Source organism: Hyaena hyaena, unplaced genomic scaffold (genome assembly GCF_003009895.1).
Source record: "Hyaena hyaena isolate Hyena2069 unplaced genomic scaffold, ASM300989v1 scaffold_397, whole genome shotgun sequence".
NCBI lineage: Eukaryota > Metazoa > Chordata > Mammalia > Carnivora > Hyaenidae > Hyaena > Hyaena hyaena.
In genome coordinates, this window is record NW_024081028.1 from 1182712 (window position 1) to 1193138 (window position 10427).

The following is a 10427-nucleotide window of genomic DNA, read 5'->3' on the forward strand; positions in this document are numbered from 1 at the left end:
AATGTTTGTTTATTTTTGAGAAAGAGAGAGCACAGTGGAGTAGGAGCAGAGAAAGAGCCCAAGTGGAGGAGGGGGGCAGAGAGAGAGAGGGAGACACAGAATATAAAGCAGGTTGCAGGCTCCAAGGTATAAGTACAGAGCCACATGTGGGGCTTTAGCCCACGAACCGTGGGATCATGACCTGAGCTGAAGTTGGGCACTTAACTGGCATAGCCTCCCAGGTGCCCCTCTTCTTAAATCTTTCTTGAATAGGTTACTTGATGAGACTTTTTGTGACTCTACTCCTAAAAAAACCTTCATTGGTTCAGATTCACAAAATGAAAATTTTGGGGGGTCCTGATCTAAGTTTAACTTTTCAGCTTTATCTTGTATTGTTCCCTTTGCTGCACATATTGGAATGATCACTTGTTCTGGAATTAGATAGAAATCAAAATAGATTTTCATCCTGGCGATGCCAGTTTACTGATTTAGGCAAATTACCTAACCTTTCTGAGCCTCATGAATTAATTATATAAATAGCAATATGTGTGGCTCAGTTAGTTAAATGCCTGATTCTTGATTTCAGCTCAAGTCATGATCTCAATGGTTTGTGGGTTTGAGTCCCTGGTTTCGCTGTGTGTTAACAGTGCATGACCTGCTTGGGATCCTCTGTCTTCCCCTCTTTTTTCTCCTCCCCTGCTTGTGTGCTCGCTTGCTCACTCGCTCTCTCAAAAATAAATAAACATTTAAAAAAAAAAAGCAACATGTAACCCAGTGCTTGGCACACTGTAGATACTATAAATGCTCTTTTCTTGCCTATACTTTCTAGTCTCTGGTTTTGCTTACCTCATTTGCCTTTGTCTCGAATATCTAAGTACTTTTCTTTCTTATCTTCATGTTGCCCTTAAAATTCTCTGTATCCTTCAATTCCCAGTTTAAATGTATTTATTCCTGGAGTACTTGTGTAGCTCAGTTGGTTAAACATCTGACCTCAGCTCAGGTCATGATCTCATAGTTTGTGGGTTCAAGCCCCATGTCGGGCTCTATGCTGACAGCTCAGAGTCTGGAGCCTGCTTTGGATTTTGTGTCTCCCTTTCTCTCTGCCCCTTCCCCGCTTGTGCACGTGATCTCTCTCACAAAAATTAATAAACTTAAAAAAATAATAAATATACTTATTCCCAGAAGCCATCTCTTATCCTACCCAGAGGATAAATCTTTCTAGATTACTCTGGAAATTGTATCAGGCTGCTGATCAGTTACAACCTACCTTGATATTATTTTGAGCATAGGGTAGATCTTATTTTGCCTTGAAACTTTCTTTCCTCTGCACATATAAGGTGGAGCCTTCCACTGACATGATGCTTAATAATTGCTTATTTTGGGAAGTTGGTTTACCTCCAATCCATGTCTCTCTTGGATCTTAAATTGATGGCCCTTTGATGCAAAATAAGGATACTCTTTAGGATAACTGCCTTGGGTAATTATTCACATTCTGGTTCTCTCCATCAAAGGGGAGAATCCAGTATTTGGCTTGCTTGTAAGTAGTATAGTATAGTGTAGCATGTTTGGGGAAGTCAGTGCTTACTCAGAGAATTTTCCTCACCCTGGGCTCAGTAATGCTATATCTCTGTCCAGTCTCAGCCTTGATTAGGATTTTGGGTTTCTTCTACTTGGATTCTGTTCCTTGATTATGCCACTTGGAAAATTTAGCCAGTTGCTTAGGAATTAAGCCAGCAGATGAGAGGAGCAGTTAGATTCTTCTAAAGATCTTTACCTTCCCTCCTTGGAGGCCAAAGCAAGGTCAGTTGCATTGTGGCTGCCCTAATAATATATAAGGACAGTGTGATATTTGCCCCATTCTGATCTGGTATCACATCTCAATCTGTCCTTAGCATTTGTAACTCCATACTTTCCACTAAATTGATCCTCTTGTCCTTTTTTTTTTTTTTAATGTTTTATTTATTTTTGAGAGAGAGATAGAGGCAGCCTGAGCAGGGGAGGGTCAGAGAGAGAGGGAGACACAGAATCCGAAGACAGGCTCTAGGCTCTGAGTTGTCAGCACAGAGCCCGATGCGGGGCTTGAACCCATGAACCATGAGATCATGACCTGAGCTGAAGTTGGATGCTTAATCGACTGAGCCACCCAGGCACTCCTTTTTTTTTAGTGTAAAGTTTTTATTGTAGTATATATAGAAATCCTAGGAGTGCAGGCCAGTGAATTTTTACAAAATGTCACACCAGGGTAACCAGTTCCCAGTTTGGGGAACAATACATTACTGCAACCTCAGGCTGCCAGTCACTACAACTCCCCATCAGTGGTAATCACTTTTCTAGCTTCTAATGCCATGGATTAGTTGTGGCAGTCTTTGAACTTTGTATAAATGAATCATTATGTACTTTTTTTTGTGTCTGGCTTTCACTCACCATTATGTTTGTGAGATTCATCATGTTTGTTTAGTTGTAGTTTGTTACAGTTTTTCCATCATATTGAATAAAATACAGTTTACATGTATTTATCCATTCTACTGTCAGTGGACATACTTGCGTTGTTTCCAGTTTTTACTGTTACAAATAATGCCTCAGTGAGCATTCTTGTACATATCCTTTGAACATATATATACCCACTTCCATTGGGTGTGTATCTAGGAGGGATTTAAAAAAAAATTTTTTTTTTTTTTTTTGAGAAGGTGTGAGTGGAGGAGTGGCAGGGAGAGAGAGAGAATCCTAAGCAGATTCTGTGCCCACTGCAGAAAGACATGGGGCTTGATCCCACAATTGTGAGATCATGACCTGAGCTGAAATCAGGAGTCAGATGCTCAGCCAACTGAGCCTCCCAAGCCCCTGAAGAGGGAACTTGTACACTTCCACCAGCAGTATATGAGAGTTCTAGATATTTTATATCCTTACCAAAATTGGTTATTGTCTCTCTCATTTTAGCTGTTTTTATGGTATTCAGTAATAATTGTGTTGTGCTTTTAATTTGATTTCTCTGATGATTGGTAAAGTTGGGTATCTTTTTATGTCTATTGGCTATTTCAGTAGCCTCTTTTGTAAAGTGCCTGCTCAAGTCTTCCCCTTTTGTCTTTGCCTTAATTACCTTTTTCCTACTGTTTAATGGGTGTTCTTTATAATTCTTTTATTTAATATGTATGTGTATTATACATGTCTTCTGTGCTTTGTGGCTTGCCTTTTTCCTTTCTTAAAGGAGTCTTTTGTTGAACAGAAATTAAAAAAAATTTTTCTTGAAATTTTTTAAATGTTTTATTTATTTTTTTGAGAGAGACAGAGCATGAGTGGGGGAGGGACAGAGAGAGAGAGGGAGACACAGAGCCTGGACCAGGCTCCAGACTCTAAGTTGTCAGCACAGAGCCTGACATGGGGCTTGAACCTGCGAACCACAAGATCATGACCTGAGCTAAAGTTGGATGCTTAACCAATTGAGCCACCCAGGCACCCCTGAACAGAAATTTAAAATTTTAATGTTCAATTTGTATAGTGTTTTTTCTTTATGGCTAGTACTTTCTGCGTCCTGTTTAAGAAATGCCAAGGTCATAAGATACTAGTGTATGTTTTCATTTAAATAAATAAATATATATATATATATATATATTTTAACCTTTAGGCATTTAGAACTAGTCTATCTCCTTCAGAAACTCTTGCTTTCTCTATCCATTGGCAGTCGTTCCTCTGCTGGTGCAAAGCCTAGAATCTCAGCCTCCTGTCCACACCTAGAATCAGCAAATGTACCTAGGGTAAAAGCAGTTGCAGAAGAAAACTCACCTTGGTGAGATTCTCTTCCTATGGAGTTTTTGCCCTTTAGTTCTTGTCTCAGCATCTCTCTGCTGCCTTCAAAAGATGATTTCTGTATTTGGTCTGGCTTCTCTGAATGTTCTTTGCAGAAGCACTGGTTTGCCACTAACTACTCCATCTGCTTCAAAGTAGAAATGATTCTTTTAGCTTTTTAAACATGCTCAAGTCTCTTTCATTGAAAACATGCTAAATTCTTCATTGATCCCACATCTCTTCCTCGGTACTTTGTATCACCAAAATAGTTTTTCTTTTATACATTACCAGTGTCAATCCAAAGGACATTTCTGGTCCTTATTTTACTTGATATTTTAGTGGCAGTTGACTTTGTTGAACACTTGCTCCTTGAAATAGTCTCTTCCCTTGGCACTCATGACACAACACTGTCTTCCTCGTAGTTCTCTGCATGCTTCTCCTTTGCATACTCATATTCTTAAATGTTTTGCAAATATTGAGAGTCCCTCAAGATTCAGGTCTAAGCCCTCTTCCTTTTGCATGTTCTCTTCCTTGATGATCTCATCAAGGTCATGCCTTCAATTACTGCCTGTACCTGAATAGCTGACAAAGTTGCATCTCTTTTCAGAATATTGAGCTTTCAGCTACTGTTCTCATTTGCCTAGTTGATACCACTGGGATGACCAAAAAGCACTTCAAACTCAAACTATCTCAAAATTATTACAAAAGCTAGAAACTTGAAATTATCCATAAAAATTCTTTTCCCTTACATATGTCATCTGAGTCCCTTAAATGTCTCTTAAATCTGTTTCCATCTAAGCAGCTGTCTTCTTAGTACACACTACCCTCATTTCTTGCTAGGTCAGTCTAATGACCACATTCTTTGTCTCATATCATGGTTCCTTTGCTCTCTGTTTAGTTACGTTGGCCTTTCAATTTCTCAAACATAACTCCTATCAGCGTGAATTTTTGCATGGTGTTCCCTCTGCCTGAAATGCTCTCTCCCAACTCTGCCTCTCCCTTTTTTTTAATTAAAATAATTTTTTTAATGTTTATTTTTGAGAGAGAGAGAGAACACCCACACGCTAGTGGGGGAGGGGCAGACAGAGGGAGACATGGAATGCAAAGCAGGCTCCAAGCTGTCAGCAGAGAGCATGACGTGGGGTTTGAACCATGAGATCCTGACCTGAGCCAAAGTTGAACACTTAACCGACTGAATCACCCAGGTGTCCCACTCTGTCTCTCTTCTAAGTCCTTTTTTACCTTTACGTTTCATTTTAATCATTACTTACTTAGTCCTTTCCTATCTGGATTATTGCCTGCTATTTTGCTCTCATAGCTTCATGAAGTTTTCTGTTGTAGCATTAATCATTATATTTTCCATGACTTTAAAGATTAGTCACTAGAAAGTAATGTCTGATTAGGGACTCTATGTGTTTCTGGTTACCACTGTGTTCCTACCACCTCATGTACTGCCTGACATCTAATCAGCATTCAGTAAGTATTTGTTGAATGCACTAATCACTTCTCTCCCTGCTCATAGCTGAAGTGAAACGTGTTGGAGATACACTCTTGGGAATGGCTACACAGTGTGTGCAAGTGAAGAATGTGGTCAAGACCTCGCCTCAGACTCTGTCCAACCTCTGCCTGAAGATCAATGTCAAACTTGGTGGCATTAACAACATCCTAGTCCCACACCAGCGGTATGAACTCTCTTGCCCACTTGCCTTGCCAAGCAAGGTACCATGCTGGGAACTGACAACAAGATAGGATTTTGGCCAGGGAGAATCAATCAGACACAAGGGAGAGGTGACCAAAATGGGTGCTAGATGGTGTCAGGAAGAGAAGACCCAACTCCTCACCATTTGTTTTCTCTTCTTTGTTTAGCTCTGCCGTCTTTCAACAGCCAGTGATATTCCTGGGAGCAGATGTTACACACCCCCCAGCAGGGGATGGGAAAAAACCTTCTATCACAGCAGTGAGTGATACTCTCCAGCTTCTTCTTAAGGTTCTCATCTTAGATCTTAGCTCTGAAGACTACACATAATCTCCTTCCCTCAGCTCTGATGCTTGACCCTTCAGAAGAACTTTTTTTTCAGCTGATCATTCCCATTAACCACTCCCTTGGTATCTTCGTAAAACTAACTCTGTATGGTTTCTGTTTTTCAGAGAAAGCAGTGGGAGTTTGGGCGGTGGCCAGAAGCTTTGTTTAGTCTCTATCACTCTTGCTCTATGTTCAAATTTCTCTCTCTCTCCATGCCCACTTTTGGGATATAGGAAGACCATGTCTCTTCTCTGAAATCCTTTTTAAGGTGGTTACTTAGTTGCTGGGATTGTCCTTTCCTCTTCCCCATCCCGACCCCTGATCCATCTAATAGATTAGGTGGTTTTCTAGTCCCTCTCCCAACTTCTTTGCTACCTGTCCCTGGGGCAGGGAATTATGAATTGCTAGAGGGATCAGGCTTGCCTTCCTACTTCTCTTTCCTCAACCCTCACGTTTCTGTAGGCAGACTGGGCTAATCTCAGTAAATCCAGGGAAATCCTATACTGTGCTTATCCTTGTTTTCCTTGTGGTCAGCCATCCTAGGCTCTGGCCACTGCCTCCTTTGAAAATGATATTACTTGTACCTCCTGCAAGAATACTCTTCACCACAGTTCCTGGGTAGATTAGCACTTGAGTTGAGAAAAGGACAAACTTATGGCTCAGTGGGGCCACTCTTTGAGCTAGAAGTGCCAAACTTTCACACGCTTCTCTGCAAGGGGTAAGAATTGAACTTATTGAGTACTTACTACGGGTCCTATGCAAGGTGTTTTATTTGTACCACAGTAACATTGTAAGCAGGTAGCGTTATTATCTCCATTTGAGAGGAGGAAAAAAAAATCACATGGATTAAATAACATCTTTATGCATGATTGAGATTGAAACCAGGACTCAGTTGAATCAAAAACCCTACCAATTTGACTCCATAGGTTTTTTTGATAAGACACTTTCCCCAAATCTATGTCCTGACAACGTTGGGAGAATGGAGGTTCTGGGAGCTGATCCTGCATCTTTGATTGTTAGGTGGTAGGCAGTATGGATGCCCACCCCAGCCGTTACTGTGCTACTGTGCGGGTGCAGCGACCCCGGCAAGAGATCATTGAGGACTTATCCTACATGGTGCGTGAGTTGCTCATCCAGTTCTACAAGTCCACCCGTTTCAAGCCTACTCGCATCATCTTCTACCGAGATGGGGTTCCCGAAGGCCAGCTCCCCCAGGTAGGGCCCAAAATAGGTGGAGAAAACCTTCGCATTGGGGCCAGAGGACCTAATGGGTGCAGAGAGTCCTGCTCTCTCTTTTAGGCTATTGCATTGGGAGGGGTTACTTCTTTGAGAGCTTAAGAGCAGAGATCACAACTAAGAGGTGGTGTGTACAAGCATCTATAGACAAGAAAGAAAACCTCTTTCTTGTAACAGAAGACCTTCAGTGCCTCTTTACTAGTTGGTTCATGTTGAAGTCTGATTCTTTAGACTGGTAGAACTCAGAACTTTAATATGCATGAAGATCACCTGAAGGACTTGTTACACTAGTTTTGTAGGGCTCTAAGAATTTCCTGTTCAGTGAGTCTAGGATAGTTGCTAGAATTTGTAGTTCTGACAAGTTCCTAGGTAGGTGATGCTGCATGTCCAGAGGCCACACTTTGACAACCACTGCTGTTGACATTCCTTCATAATTTTCCTCCTATTCTTTCTCCCTGCCAAGCTTTCATATTTTATTGTTTAGAGTAGTATAATGAACTGGTCTCCTTGACTACCATTTAATAGTAATATAACTGTCATTTATTGGGTACCACTTACATACTGTGAATTGTGGTAAGCACTTCATATGTGTTCTGTTTAATGCCTAGAATAACCCTATGAAATAATAATAATTAGCCCATTTGACAGAGGAAACTTGAGGCTCGGAAATGTTAAATAATTTCTTCAACATCAGCCAAGCTAAGCAGTGATGGAACTGGAATCCAGACAAATTGGTCCCCGATTCCAGAGTCTATGCTCTTAACTGTTATCCTTAATTTTCTCTAAGTCATCCAACGTTCCCTAAAATAGCAGACAAATTTTTCCTATCATTTCCTGTGCAGGAATGTCTAGTGGCTTCACCTAGCCTTGGGTTAAAATTCAAACTGCTTAGCAAAGCAATCATCAGTTATGAAGTCCCTACTAGGTTTTCTTTTTTTAAAGCTATCTCCCCCCCTAAGTTTATTTACTTATTTTGAGAAGAGAGGGAGAGAGTGTGTGCGTGCAAGTCAGGGGGGTGGTGGCAGAAAAGAGGGAGAATCCTCAGCAGGCTCTGCACTGTCAGTATGGAGACCAATGTGGGGCTTGAATTCATGAACAGTGGGGATCATGACCTGAGCTAACTGAAGTCAGACGCCTAACCAACTGAGCCACCCAGGTGCCCCCCTACTGGATTTTCTATGCTTTTACTTAATTAATCTGTTTTACTCTTTGCAACTGTTTTGTGAGGCTGGTCTTATTAGTAACTTTAGTATATGTGGAGAAAATGAGACTTACAAGGGTTAAGTAGCTTGCTCACAGGAATACAACCAGATAAAGCTTGGGTTTAAGCCTATTTCTAATGGATTTCCATTCTATCCATTTCTACCATACAGTTTTGACCCCCTATATCTGACATCTAAGGCCATGAGGCAACTGTTGCATATGGTTATTTACCGTCTTTAGCTAGTCCATTTTCTTTGTAGGACTGAAATCATCTACTCCTGTACCAATTCCTGAACTGTGTGCTTTTCTCTGGTGGTCTCAACTTTTGTCTGTTCTTGGAGCTCACAGGGGAATTCCTTTGTCCTTCTAAATCTGAAATTGACCTTATTTTGGGCATTGTGATTATAGTGATGTTTGTGTACTTTGTTTCTGTGTTTTGACATTAGGTCTCTTTATGTATAGGAGCCAGGTGAGTATTCTCTGGTGATACCAGGCCTCCCAGACAAGGTTTTATAACAACATATCAGGTGAACTGAGGATAAGGCTGATTTTGACAGGAAGAGCCCGTCATTGCTAATGGTTGGGTGTTAGCTTATAAAGGGAGACTGAGAAAAAAAGCCATATTACAAATGGCAGCCACTTAGTGACTCAAGAGGAGTTATATGTCTCTTTGTCTCCCTCCTTACCTTGTGCCTAGATCCTCCACTATGAGCTACTGGCCATTCGTGATGCCTGCATCAAACTGGAAAAGGACTACCAGCCTGGGATCACTTATATTGTGGTGCAGAAACGCCATCACACCCGCCTTTTTTGTGCCGACAAGAATGAGCGAGTGAGTGAGAAATTGAGGAAGCTACCTATACATTCGTCCTGTCTCCCTTCTCTTAATATGGAAGAAGTTCGTGAGATAAATCTGGGTAGTCCTTGGTCCGTCTATCCTCCCTGGTCCTTTCTCCCTTGCTCTTGTCCTTCCTCTACCACTTTCTCCCCTTTGTTCTCTTTCTCCCCTCCTTCCCTTATACTTCCTCTCCCTCCTCCTAGCTCCCTGGCCTATAGACACTATATAGACCAGCTCCCAGAGAAAGGAAAGGGAACTGCCACTTATTGAACTTGTCCTATATGTCAGACACGGCACAAAGGTATCTTCCTCACAGCAGCTCTGTGAGTTAGGTACTATTATTAGCTGCAGTTTAACCTCAGAAAGGTTAAATGACTTGCTAAGATCACACAGCTAATAAATGGTGAAACTAGCACTTAACCACAGATCTGTGTGACAGTAGAAGTCCATTATTTCAAGATTTAATACCCTTTGGGAACAGAGATTTTGATCGAATCAGAGTAGAATTGAGTTGGAGCCCTTCTTATGGCCAAGCAGATCTTGGGATCTTGGTTGTCTTTTCTCTGTACAGATTGGGAAGAGTGGTAACATCCCAGCTGGGACAACTGTGGACACCAACATCACCCACCCATTTGAGTTTGACTTCTATCTTTGCAGCCACGCAGGCATCCAGGTAGTCGGGCTATGTCCTGGGGTTTCCAATGGGTCAAAGATGAGTTGATTATCCCCACTGCCTCTAGAATATATCAGTCATCACTGAGTGCCATTCAGAACAGGATTAGTCTCTTAATAAGCCCTTAACATACTTGAACAGAGGTACACTTTGAATATCTTAGGCAGATTGCCCATAACAAGGGTATTTTATGACATAGGTGGCTTTGGGTCTGCCTGTTCCTGGGTGGGTCTTCCAACCCAACCACACTTGTAACAGTGATCCTGTTCCTTAGCATTGGCTATCCCCTCTGCCCAGTTTGGGGCCCCTCATCTTCCTGTCTTCTCAGGGCACCAGCCGACCATCCCATTACTATGTCCTTTGGGATGACAACCGTTTCACAGCGGACGAGCTACAGATCTTGACATACCAACTGTGCCACACTTACGTACGATGCACACGCTCCGTCTCTATCCCAGCACCTGCCTACTATGCCCGCCTGGTGGCTTTCCGGGCACGATACCACCTAGTGGACAAGGAGCATGACAGGTGAGGCCTGGGATCAAGCTGGCTTCCCTTTTGCTTCAGCCTCTGGTACCAGACCCTCTCAACATTTCTTGGGCAGAAGGAAACGAATATTGAACAATTTGATGTCCTTGGGCTCTTCTGCCCAGATCTGGGTTGGGGTTTTCTCTTAAGTTGGTATGGGAATT

At 41.9% G+C, this 10427-nt stretch overlaps 1 protein-coding gene across 1 annotated transcript in view; it reads left to right on the forward strand.

Annotated features, from left to right (window-relative positions):
• LOC120244909 (protein argonaute-1) overlaps positions 1-10427 on the forward strand; it is a 37294-nt gene that overhangs the window by 22013 nt on the left and 4854 nt on the right. The window contains exons 13-18 of the mRNA XM_039251695.1: positions 5285-5444; positions 5629-5719; positions 6806-7000; positions 8922-9056; positions 9634-9735; positions 10064-10263. Of these exons, the coding sequence (XP_039107626.1) occupies positions 5285-5444; positions 5629-5719; positions 6806-7000; positions 8922-9056; positions 9634-9735; positions 10064-10263 (883 nt within the window). The remainder of the gene's footprint in view (positions 1-5284; positions 5445-5628; positions 5720-6805; positions 7001-8921; positions 9057-9633; positions 9736-10063; positions 10264-10427) is intronic.